This window comes from Salmo salar, chromosome ssa03, assembly GCF_905237065.1.
Source record: "Salmo salar chromosome ssa03, Ssal_v3.1, whole genome shotgun sequence".
Lineage (NCBI taxonomy): Eukaryota > Metazoa > Chordata > Actinopteri > Salmoniformes > Salmonidae > Salmo > Salmo salar.
The window spans coordinates 92,750,289-92,764,404 of NC_059444.1; the positions used below are offsets into that span (position 1 = coordinate 92,750,289).

General features: G+C 43.1%; 1 protein-coding gene across 3 annotated transcripts in view; it reads right to left on the reverse strand.

Annotated features, from left to right (window-relative positions):
- The window catches only part of LOC106592115 (epsin-3), a 61,410-nt gene that overhangs the window by 7,201 nt on the left and 40,093 nt on the right, over nt 1-14,116 (reverse strand). For all 3 annotated transcript variants that reach the window (XM_045715798.1, XM_045715797.1, XM_045715796.1), the window contains 2 exons: nt 12,415-12,501; nt 1,558-1,753 (listed from right to left, as the gene is read on the reverse strand). In XM_045715798.1, coding sequence (XP_045571754.1) covers nt 1,558-1,753; nt 12,415-12,501 — 283 coding nt within the window. The remainder of the gene's footprint in view (nt 1-1,557; nt 1,754-12,414; nt 12,502-14,116) is intronic.

Sequence of the window (14,116 nt, forward strand, 5' to 3'; positions counted from 1 at the left end):
TAATGCTGGAGGGCAGACAGTACATTGAGGGTGGTGAGCAGAGAGAGAGATAATGCTGGAGGGCAGACAGTACAGTATGAGTGGTGAGCAGAGAGAGAGAGATAATGCTGGAGGGCAGACAGTACAGTGTGAGTGGTGAGCAGAGAGAGAGATAATGCTGAGGGCAGACAGTACATTGAGAGTGGTGAGCAGAGAGAGAGAGATAATGCTGGAGGGCAGACAGTACATTGAGAGTGGTGAGCGGAGAGAGAGAGATAATGCTGGAGGGCAGACAGTACAGTATGAGTGGTGAGCAGAGAGAGAGATAATGCTGGAGGGCAGACAGTACAGTGTGAGTGGTGAGCAGAGAGAGAGATAATGCTGGAGGGCAGACAGTACAGTATGAGTGGTGAGCAGAGAGAGCGAGATAATGCTGGAGGGAAGACAGTACAGTATGAGTGGTGAGTAGAGAGAGACATAATGCTGGAGGGAAGACAGTACAGTATGAGTGGTGAGCAGAGAGAGAGAGATAATGCTGGAGGGCAGACAGTACAGTATGAGTGGTGAGCAGAGAGAGAGAGATAATGCTGGAGGGCAGACAGTACAGTATGAGTGGTGAGCAGAGAGAGACATAATGCTGGAGGGAAGACAGTACAGTATGAGTGGTGAGCAGAGAGAGAGATAATGCTGGAGGGCAGACAGTACAGTATGAGTGGTGAGCAGAGAGAGAGAGATAATGCTGGAGGGCAGACAGTACAGTATGAGTGGTGAGCAGAGAGAGAGAGAGAGAGAGAGAGAGAGAGATAATGCTTGGATAATGCTGGAGGGCAGACAGTAGACTATAACCGTATTAATGAGTCAGTGCTGACTGAGGACAATAAGTGCAGTATAACGTGGATACAGTCCCAATTATCTCACTATCCCTTTAGCCTGGCCCTATCCCTCCCCCCTGGCCCCATCCCTTCCTCCCCCTGGCCCCATCCCTTCCTTCCCCTGGCCCCATCCCTTCCTTCCCCCTGGCCCCATCCCTCCCTTCCCCCTGGCCCCATCCCTCCCTTCCCCCTGTCCCCATCCCTTCCTTCCCCCTGGCCCCATCCCTTCCTCCCCCCTGGCCCCATCCCTTCCTTCCCCTGGCCCCATCCCTCCCTTCCCCCTGGCCCCATCCCTCCCTTCCCCCTGGCCCCATCCCTCCCTTCCCCTGTCCCCATCCCTTCCTTCCCCTGGCCCTATCCCTTCCTTCCCCTGGCCCCATCCCTTCCTTCCCCTGGCCCTATCCCTTCCCCCTGGCCCTATTCCCCCCCCACCCTATCCCTTCCCCCTGGCCCTATCCCTTCCCCCCATGGCCCTATCCCTTCCCCCCCATGGCCCTATCCCCCTTCCCCCACATGGCCCTATCCCTTCCGCCCTTGGCCATAACTACACTGTGTACTCATATCCAGACCAATAGATGTCTATGATCCAGACCCTTCAGATCTGCAGTCATCAGAGGAAGAGGTAGGGCCAACGGGAAGGGTTAGGGAGTGAATTGGGACCGGCTGTTAGAGTTCGAGCTCTTTAGAGGCTTGGAGCAGCTCTTACCCAGTGAGTCCCAGGGGTCGGAGGCTGCCCCAGCCCCAGGCAGGTGACCAGGCCCAGCAGCAGCCTGGGCCTGGGGGAGGGGGTGGTGGAGAGGGGTGCGGACGTTCCCCCCTGGCAGGTTCCAGGAGTTGGCACTAGCACTAGGAGGCACCTCAGACGACACAGCAAACACCTCCACCAGGTCCATCATAGCAGACTATCCACAGAGAAACAACAAGTAGGTTCTAATCATTAAATAAGTAAGCCTTGGAGCAGCCAGAGAGGCCTATAGAGCACGAGCCAATCTTCTGTTTCTGTAGTGGGAGGCAGCTTGACCCCTGTTGCAGGGCCTTATAGTCATAGGAGTTATAGGATAGGAGGATAGTTATAGGAGTTACTAGGAGTTACAGGATAGGAGGATAGTTATAGGAGTTACAGGATAGAAGGATAGTTATAGGAGTTATAGGATAGGAGGATAGTTATAGGAGTTACAGGATAGGAGGATAGTTATAGGAGTTACAGGATAGGAGGATAGTTATAGGAGTTACGGGATAGGAGGATAGTTATAGGAGTTACGGGATAGAAGGATAGTTATAGGAGTTACGGGATAGAAGGATAGTTATAGGAGTTATGGGATAGAAGGATAGTTATAGGATAGGAGGATAGTTATAGGAGTTATAGGATAGGAGGATAGTTATATGAGTTATAGGATAGGAGGATAGTTATATGAGTTATAAGATATAACATCTCAGCATATATTTTAGCCTTACCTATGCTTTGACTCTCTACTATGGCCTCCAAAACTATGTCAGCGCTATACAGCTCATACAGAGGAGTGTGTTGACTATTATGGTTACTGTCCAAATGGAGAGTACTATAGTGTTGACTGTTATGGTTACTGTCCATATGGAGTACTATAGTGTTGACTATTATGGTTACTGTCCATATGGAGAGTACTATAGTGTTGACTGTTATGGTTACAGTCCATATGGGAGTACTATAGTGTTGACTGATATGGTTACAGTCCATATGGAGAGTACTATAGTGTTGACTGTTATGGTTACAGTCCATATGGAGAGTACTATAGTGTTGACTGTTATGGTTACTGTCCATATGGAGAGTACTATAGTGTTGACTGTTATGGTTACAGTCCATATGGAGAGTACTATAGTGTTGACTGTTATGGTTACTGTCCATATGGAGAGTACTATAGTGTTGACTGTTATGGTTACTGTCCATATGGAGTACTATAGTGTTGACTGTTATGGTTACTGTCCATATGGAGAGTACTATAGTGTTGACTGTTATGGTTACAGTCCATATGGAGAGTACTATAGTGTTGACGGATATGGTTACAGTCCATATGGAGAGTACTATAGTGTTGACTGTTATGGTTACAGTCCATATGGAGAGTACTATAGTGTTGACTGTTATGGTTACTGTCCATATGGAGAGTACTATAGTGTTGACTGTTATGGTTACAGTCCATATGGAGAGTACTATAGTGTTGACTGTTATGGTTACAGTCCATATGGAGAGTACTATAGTGTTGACTGTTATGGTTACTGTCCATATGGAGAGTACTATAGTGTTGACTGTTATGGTTACTGTCCATATGGAGAGTACTATAGTGTTGACTGTTATGGTTACTGTCCATATGGAGAGTACTATAGTGTTGACTGTTATGGTTACAGTCCATATGGAGAGTACTATAGTGTTGACTGTTATGGTTACTGTCCATATGGAGAGTACTATAGTGTTGACTGTTATGGTTACTGTCCATATGGAGTACTATAGTGTTGACTGTTATGGTTACTGGTTACTGTCCATATGGAGAGTACTATAGTGTTGACTGTTATGGTTACTGTCCATATGGAGAGTACTATAGTGTTGACTGTTATGGTTACTGTCCATATGGAGAGTACTATAGTGTTGACTGTTATGGTTACTGTCCATATGGAGAGTACTATAGTGTTGACTGTTATGGTTACTGTCCATATGGAGAGTACTATAGTGTTGACTGTTATGGTTACTGTCCATATGGAGAGTACTATAGTGTTGACTGTTATGGTTACTGTCCATATGAGAGTACTATAGTGTTGACTGTTATGGTTACAGTCCATATGGAGAGTACTATAGTGTTGACTGTTATGGTTACTGTCCATATGGAGAGTACTATAGTGTTGACTGTTATGGTTACTGTCCATATGGAGAGTACTATAGTGTTGACTGTTATGGTTACTGTCCATATGGAGAGTACTATAGTGTTGACTGTTATGGTTACTGTCCATATGGAGAGTACTATAGTGTTGACTGTTATGGTTACTGTCCATATGGAGAGTACTATAGTGTTGACTGTTATGGTATGGTTACTGTCCATATGGAGAGTACTATAGTGTTGACTGTTATGGTTACTGTCCATATGGAGAGTACTATAGTGTTGACTGTTATGGTTACTGTCCATATGGAGAGTACTATAGTGTTGACTGTTATGATGGTTACTGTCCATATGGAGAGTACTATAGTGTTGACTGTTATGGTTACTGTCCATATGGAGAGTACTATAGTGTTGACTGTTATGGTTACTGTCCATATGGAGAGTACTATAGTGTTGACTGTTATGGTTACTGTCCATATGGAGAGTACTATAGTGTTGACTGTTATGGTTACTGTCCATATGGAGAGTACTATAGTGTTGACTGTTATGGTTACTGTCCATATGGAGTACTATAGTGTTGACTGTTATGGTTACTGTCCATATGGAGAGTACTATAGTGTTGACTGTTATGGTTACAGTCCATATGGAGAGTACTATAGTGTTGACTGTTATGGTTACTGTCCATATGGAGAGTACTATAGTGTTGACTGTTATGGTTACTGGTTACTGTCCATATGGAGAGTACTATAGTGTTGACTGTTATGGTTACTGTCCATATGGAGAGTACTATAGTGTTGACTGTTATGGTTACTGTCCATATCGAGAGTACTATAGTGTTGACTGTTATGGTTACTGTCCATATGGGGAGTACTATAGTGTTGACTGTTATGGTTACTGTCCATATGGAGAGTACTATAGTGTTGACTGTTATGGTTACTGTCCATATGGAGAGTACTATAGTGTTGACTGTTATGGTTACTGTCCATATGGAGTACTATAGTGTTGACTGTTATGGTTACTGTCCATATGGAGAGTACTATAGTGTTGACTGTTATGGTTACAGTCCATATGGAGAGTACTATAGTGTTGACTGTTATGGTTACTGTCCATATGGAGAGAACTATAGTGTTGACTGTTATGGTTACTGTCCATATGGAGAGTACTATAGTGTTGACTGTTATGGTTACTGTCCATATGGAGTACTATAGTGTTGACTGTTATGGTTACAGTCCATATGGAGAGTACTATAGTGTTGACTGTTATGGTTACTGTCCATATGGAGAGTACTATAGTGTTGACTGTTATGGTTACTGTCCATATGGAGAGTACTATAGTGTTGACTGTTATGGTTACTGTCCATATGGAGAGTACTATAGTGTTGACTGTTATGGTTACTGTCCATATGGAGAGTACTATAGTGTTGACTGTTATGGTTACTGTCCATATGGAGAGTACTATAGTGTTGACTGTTATGGTTACTGTCCATATGGAGTACTATAGTGTTGACTGTTATGGTTACTGTCCATATGGAGAGTACTATAGTGTTGACTGTTATGGTTACTGTCCATATGGAGAGTACTATAGTGTTGACTGTTATGGTTACTGTCCATATGGAGAGTACTATAGTGTTGACTGTTATGGTTACTGTCCATATGGAGAGTACTATAGTGTTGACTGTTATGGTTACAGTCCATATGGAGAGTACTATAGTGTTGACTGTTATGGTTACTGTCCATATGGAGTACTATAGTGTTGACTGTTATGGTTACTGTCCATATGGAGAGTACTATAGTGTTGACTGTTATGGTTACTGTCCATATGGAGAGTACTATAGTGTTGACTGTTATGGTTACTGGTTACTGTCCATATGGAGAGTACTATAGTGTTGACTGTTATGGTTACTGTCCATATGGAGAGTACTATAGTGTTGACTGTTATGGTTACTGTCCATATGGGGAGTACTATAGTGTTGACTGTTATGGTTACTGTCCATATGGAGAGTACTATAGTGTTGACTGTTATGGTTACTGTCCATATGGAGAGTACTATAGTGTTGACTGTTATTACTGGTTACTGTCCATATGGAGAGTACTATAGTGTTGACTGTTATGGTTACTGTCCATATGGAGAGTACTATAGTGTTGACTGTTATGGTTACTGTCCATATGGAGAGTACTATAGTGTTGACTGTTATGGTTACTGTCCATATGGAGAGTACTATAGTGTTGACTATTATGGTTACTGTCCATATGGAGAGTACTATAGTGTTGACTGTTATGGTTACTGTCCATATGGAGAGAACTATAGTGTTGACTGTTATGGTTACTGTCCATATGGAGAGTACTATAGTGTTGACTGTTATGGTTACTGTCCATATGGAGAGTACTATAGTGTTGACTGTTATGGTTACTGTCCATATGGAGAGTACTATAGTGTTGACTGTTATGGTTACTGTCCATATGGAGAGTACTATAGTGTTGACTGTTATGGTTACTGTCCATATGGAGAGTACTATAGTGTTGACTGTTATGGTTACTGTCCATATGGAGAGTACTATAGTGTTGACTGTTATGGTTACTGTCCATATGGAGAGTACTATAGTGTTGACTGTTATGGTTACTGTCCATATGGAGAGTACTATAGTGTTGACTGTTATGGTGACTGTCCATATGGAGTACTATAGTGTTGACTGTTATGGTTACAGTCCATATGGAGAGTACTATAGTGTTGACTGTTATGGTTACTGTCCATATGGAGAGTACTATAGTGTTGACTGTTATGGTTACTGTCCATATGGAGAGTACTATAGTGTTGACTGTTATGGTTACTGTCCATATGGAGAGTACTATAGTGTTGACTGTTATGGTTACTGTCCATATGGAGAGTACTATAGTGTTGACTGTTATGGTTACTGTCCATATGGAGAGTACTATAGTGTTGACTGTTATGGTTACTGTCCATATGGAGTACTATAGTGTTGACTGTTATGGTTACAGTCCATATGGAGAGTACTATAGTGTTGACTGTTATGGTTACTGTCCATATGGAGAGTACTATAGTGTTGACTGTTATGGTTACTGTCCATATGGAGAGTACTATAGTGTTGACTGTTATGGTTACTGTCCATATGGAGAGTACTATAGTGTTGACTGTTATGGTTACTGTCCATATGGAGAGTACTATAGTGTTGACTGTTATGGTTACAGTCCATATGGAGTACTATAGTGTTGACTGTTATGGTTACAGTCCATATGGAGAGTACTATAGTGTTGACTGTTATGGTTACTGTCCATATGGAGAGTACTATAGTGTTGACTGTTATGGTTACAGTCCATATGGAGAGTACTATAGTGTTGACTGTTATGGTTACTGTCCATATGGAGAGTACTATAGTGTTGACTGTTATGGTTACTGTCCATATGGAGAGTACTATAGTGTTGACTGTTATGGTTACTGTCCATATGGAGAGTACTATAGTGTTGACTGTTATGGTTACTGTCCATATGGAGTACTATAGTGTTGACTGTTATGGTTACTGTCCATATGGAGAGTACTATAGTGTTGACTGTTATGGTTACTGTCCATATGGAGAGTACTATAGTGTTGACTGTTATGGTTACTGTCCATATGGAGAGTACTATAGTGTTGACTGTTATGGTTACTGTCCATATGGAGAGTACTATAGTGTTGACTGTTATGGTTACAGTCCATATGGAGAGTACTATAGTGTTGACTGTTATGGTTACTGTCCATATGGAGAGTACTATAGTGTTGACTGTTATGGTTACTGTCCATATGGAGAGTACTAGTGTTGAGCTAGTACAGGCTGTCCATGTGGAGCTAGACCAGGCTGTCCACGCCTTGTGGAGCTCAGACCAGGCTGTCCCCCACGCTCCCTTGGGGAGCTAGACCAGGCTGTCCCCACGCTCTTGGGGAGCTCAGACCACTGTCCACCTTGTGGAGCTAGACCAGGCTGTCCCCACCGTCCCTTGTGGAGCTCAGACCAGGCTGTCCCCCACGCTCCCTTGGGGAGCTCAGACCAGGCTGTCCCCCACGCTCCCTTGTGGAGCTCAGACCAGGCTGTCCCCCACGCTCCCTTGGGGAGCTCAGACCAGGCTGTCCCCCACGCTCCCTTGTGGAGCTCAGACCAGGCTGTCCCCCACGCTCCCTTGGGGAGCTCAGACCAGGCTGTCCCCCACGCTCCCTTGTGGAACTCAGACCAGGCTGTCCCCCACGCTCCCTTGGGGAACTCAGACCATGTGATGCTATACCTCTTCCCCCCCACACAGACAGAATCTAAAAACCACCAAGCCTGTCAAACATACGGTGTGGAAATGGATGGGACAGTCCATTAGGACTGTCCCATCTCTAAACCTTCACCTCGACCCACTGCTGTTCACCTACAGAGCTACCAGGTACTGTCCCATCTCTAAACCTTCACCTCGACCCACTGCTGTTCACCTACAGAGCTACCAGGTACTGTCCCATCTCTAAACCTTCACCTCGACCCACTGTAGTTCACCTACAGAGCTACCAGGTACTGTCCCATCTCTAAACCTTCACCTCGACCCGCTACAGTTCACCTACAGAGCTACCAGGTACTGTCCCATCTCTAAACCTTCACCTCGACCCACTACAGTTCACCTACAGAGCTACCAGGTACTGTCCCATCTCTAAACCTTCACCTCGACCCACTACAGTTCACCTACAGAGCTACCAGGTACTGTCCCATCTCTAAACCTTCACCTCGACCCACTACAGTTCACCTACAGAGCTACCAGGTACTGTCCCATCTCTAAACCTTCACCTCGACCCACTACAGTTCACCTACAGAGCTACCAGGTACTGTCCCATCTCTAAACCTTCACCTCGACCCACTACAGTTCACCTACAGAGCTACCAGGTACTGTCCCATCTCTAAACCTTCACCTCGACCCGCTACAGTTCACCTACAGAGCTACCAGGTACTGTCCCATCTCTAAACCTTCACTGATCTCCGTCGACCCACTACAGTTCACCTACAGAGCTAACAGGTACTGTCCCATCTCTAAACCTTCACGACTCGACCCACTACAGTTCACCTACAGAGCTACCAGGTACTGTCCCATCTCTAAACCTTCACCTCCACCCACTACAGTTCACCTACAGAGCTACCAGGTACTGTCCCATCTCTAAACCTTCACCTCGACCCACTACAGTTCACCTACAGAGCTACCAGGTACTGTCCCATCTCTAAACCTTCACCTCGACCCGCTACAGTTCACCTACAGAGCTACCAGGTACTGTCCCATCTCTAAACCTTCACTGATGCCTCCGTCGACCCACTACAGTTCACCTACAGAGCTAACAGGTACTGTCCCATCTCTAAACCTTCACTGATGCCTCCGTCGACCCACTACAGTTCACCTACAGAGCTAACAGGTCTGTGGTCCACACTGTGAACATGGTCCTACACTACATCCTCAAACACCTGGAAAATCCAGAGACATATGCAAGGATATTGTTGGTGGACTTTAGCTTTGCATTCAATACCATCATCCCAGAACTGCTACAAGATAGACTCTCCCAGCTGAACGTGTCCAGCTGCATCTTCCAGTGGATCACTGACTTCCTGACCAACAGGACACGAAGACGTGAAGCTGGGAAAATACCTTTCCGACTCTTTATCCCTCAGCACCTGGAGCGCCGCAACGATGCGTAGTCTCACCTCTACTGAACTCACTCTACACCAATGACTACACCTCCAACAACGCACCTGTCAAACTACTGTAGGTTATATAGAGTGGTACGGTGTGTTAACTGTTATATACTGTAGGTTACATAGAGTGGTACGGTGTGTTAACTGTTATATACTGTAGGTTATATAGAGTGGTACGGTGTGTTAACTGTTATATACTGTAGGTTATATAGAGTGGTACGGTGTGTTAACTGTTATATACTGTAGGTTATATAGAGTGGTACGGTGTGTTAACTGTTATATACTGTAGGTTACATAGTGGTACGGTGTGTTAACTGTTATATACTGTAGGTTACATAGTGGTACGGTGTGTTAACTGTTATATACTGTAGGTTACATAGTGGTACGGTGCGTTAACTGTTATATACTGTAGGTTACATAGAGTGGTAGAGTGTGTTAACTGTTATATACTGTAGGTTACATAGTGGTACAGTGTGTTAACTGTTATATACTGTAGGTTATATAGTGGTACGGTGTGTTAACTGTTATATACTGTAGGTTACATAGTGGTACGGTGTGTTAACTGTTATATACTGTAGGTTATATAGTGGTACGGTGTGTTAACTGTTATATACTGTAGGTTACATAGTGGTACGGTGTGTTAACTGTTATATACTGTAGGTTATAGAGTGGTACGGTGTGTTAACTGTTATATACTGTAGGTTATATAGAGTGGTACGGTGTGTTAACTGTTATATACTGTAGGTTATATAGAGTGGTACGGTGTGTTAACTGTTATATACTGTAGGTTACATAGTGGTACGGTGTGTTAACTGTTATATACTGTAGGTTACATAGAGTGGTACGGTGTGTTAACTGTTATATACTGTAGGTTATATAGAGTGGTACGGTGTGTTAACTGTTATATACTGTAGGTTATATAGTGGTACGGTGTGTTAACTGTTATATACTGTAGGTTACATAGTGGTACGGTGTGTTAACTGTTATATACTGTAGGTTACATAGAGTGGTACGGTGTGTTAACTGTTATATACTGTAGGTTATATAGAGTGGTACGGTGTGTTAACTGTTATATACTGTAGGTTACATAGAGTGGTACGGTGTGTTAACTGTTATATACTGTAGGTTACATAGTGGTACGGTGTGTTAACTGTTATATACTGTAGGTTATATAGAGTGGTACGGTGTGTTAACTGTTATATACTGTAGGTTACATAGTGGTACGGTGTGTTAACGGTTATATACTGTAGGTTACATAGTGGTACGGTGTGTTAACTGTTATATACTGTAGGTTATATAGAGTGGTACGGTGTGTTAACTGTTATATACTGTAGGTTATATAGAGTGGTACGGTGTGTTAACTGTTATATACTGTAGGTTACATAGTGGTACGGTGTGTTAACTGTTATATACTGTAGGTTACATAGAGTGGTACGGTGTGTTAACTGTTATATACTGTAGGTTACATAGAGTGGTACGGTGTGTTAACTGTTATATACTGTAGGTTACATAGTGGTACGGTGTGTTAACTGTTATATACTGTAGGTTATATAGAGTGGTACGGTGTGTTAACTGTTATATACTGTAGGTTATATAGAGTGGTACGGTGTGTTAACTGTTATATACTGTAGGTTACATAGTGGTACGGTGTGTTAACTGTTATATACTGTAGGTTACATAGAGTGGTACGGTGTGTTAACTGTTATATACTGTAGGTTACATAGTGGTACGGTGTGTTAACTGTTATATACTGTAGGTTACATAGAGTGGTACGGTGTGTTAACTGTTATATACTGTAGGTTATATAGAGTGGTACGGTGTGTTAACTGTTATATACTGTAGGTTACATAGTGGTACGGTGTGTTAACTGTTATATACTGTAGGTTATATAGAGTGGTACGGTGTGTTAACTGTTGTATACTGTAGGTTACATAGTGGTACGGTGTGTTAACTGTTATATACTGTAGGTTACATAGTGGTACGGTGTGTTAACTGTTATATACTGTAGGTTATATAGAGTGGTACGGTGTGTTAACTGTTATATACTGTAGGTTATATAGAGTGGTACGGTGTGTTAACTGTTATATACTGTAGGTTATATAGAGTGGTACGGTGTGTTAACTGTTATATACTGTAGGTTACATAGAGTGGTACGGTGTGTTAACTGTTATATACTGTAGGTTATATAGAGTGGTACGGTGTGTTAACTGTTATATACTGTAGGTTATATAGAGTGGTACGGTGTGTTAACTGTTATATACTGTAGGTTACATAGTGGTACGGTGTGTTAACTGTTATATACTGTAGGTTACATAGAGTGGTACGGTGTGTTAACTGTTATATACTGTAGGTTACATAGTGGTACGGTGTGTTAACTGTTATATACTGTAGGTTACATAGAGTGGTACGGTGTGTTAACTGTTATATACTGTAGGTTATATAGAGTGGTACGGTGTGTTAACTGTTATATACTGTAGGTTATATAGTGGTACGGTGTGTTAACTGTTATATACTGTAGGTTATATAGAGTGGTACGGTGTGTTAACTGTTGTATACTGTAGGTTACATAGTGGTACGGTGTGTTAACTGTTATATACTGTAGGTTACATAGTGGTACGGTGTGTTAACTGTTATATACTGTAGGTTATATAGAGTGGTACGGTGTGTTAACTGTTATATACTGTAGGTTATATAGAGTGGTACGGTGTGTTAACTGTTATATACTGTAGGTTATATAGAGTGGTACGGTGTGTTAACTGTTATATACTGTAGGTTACATAGAGTGGTACGGTGTGTTAACTGTTATATACTGTAGGTTACATAGAGTGGTACGGTGTGTTAACTGTTATATACTGTAGGTTACATAGTGGTACGGTGTGTTAACTGTTATATACTGTAGGTTACATAGAGTGGTACGGTGTGTTAACTGTTATATACTGTAGGTTACATAGAGTGGTACGGTGTGTTAACTGTTATATACTGTAGGTTATATAGAGTGGTACGGTGTTTTAACTGTTCTTACCCCAATTCCACCAGACGCCGCCTCTCGTTTACTCTCCTCCAGAGCTTTTTGGAGCAACGACTCGTCTCCTTGGCGACTCCGTTGCTCCTGGCAACACACACAGACACATGGACGCTGTTAGGCATGACATGGCTCGGAGACAAGCTCACTGATTCTAACACTAAAACACACACACACACACACACACACACACACACCAAATGGCCCCCTATTTCCATACACAGTGCATTATGGGACCAGGACACAGAGGGCACTATATAGGGAACAAATGTAGTGCTTTGGCTCTGGTCAAAAGTAGTGCGCTATGTAGGGAATAGGGCTCTGGTCAATAGTTGTACTAATTCAGAAACAGTCACAAAAAACAAAAATGCGTGGTTAGACAACACAGACTACTGGACCACAACAACACAGACTACTAGACCACAACAACACAGACTACTGGACCACAACAACACAGACTACTAGACCACAACAACACAGACTACTAGACCACAACAACACAGACTACTAGACCACAACAACACAGACTACTAGACCACAACAACACAGACTACTAGACCACAACAACACAGACTACTAGACCACAACAACACAGACTACTGGACCACAACAACACAGACTACTGGACCACAACAACACAGACTACTAGACCACAACAACACAGACTACTAGACCACAACAACACAGACTACTAGACCACAACAACACAGACTACTAGACCACAACAACACAGACTACTGGACCACAACAACACAGACTACTAGACCACAACAACACAGACTACTGGACCACAACAACACAGACTACTAGACCACAACAACACAGACTACTAGACCACAACAACACAGACTACTAGACCACAACAACACAGACTACTAGACCACAACAACACAGACTACTAGACCACAACAACACAGACTACTAGACCACAACAACACAGACTACTGGACCACAACAACACAGACTACTAGACCACAACAACACAGACTACTGGACCACAACAACACAGACTACTAGACCACAACAACACAGACTACTGGACCACAACAACACAGACTACTAGACCACAACAACACAGACTACTGGACCACAACAACACAGACTACTAGACCACAACAACACAGACTAATGGACCACAACAACACAGACTACTAGACCACAACAACACAGACTACTAGACCACAACAACACAGACTACTAGACCACAACAACACAGACTACTGGACCACAACAACACAGACTACTGGACCACAACAACACAGACTACTACACCACAACAACACAGACTACTGGACCACAACAACACAGACTACTAGACCACAACAACACATACTACTGGACCACAACAACACATACTACTGGACCACAACAACACAGACTACTGGACCACAACAACACAGACTACTGGACCACAACAACACAGACTACTGGACCACAACAACACATACTACTAGACCACAACAACACAGACTACTGGACCACAACAACACATACTACTGGACCACAACAACACAGACTACTAGACCACAACAACACAGACTACTGGACCACAACAACACAGACTACTGGACCACAACAACACAGACTACTGGACCACAACAACACAGACTACTGGACCACAACAACACAGACTACTAGACCACAACAACACAGACTACTAGACCACAACAACACAGACTACTGGACCACAACAACACATACT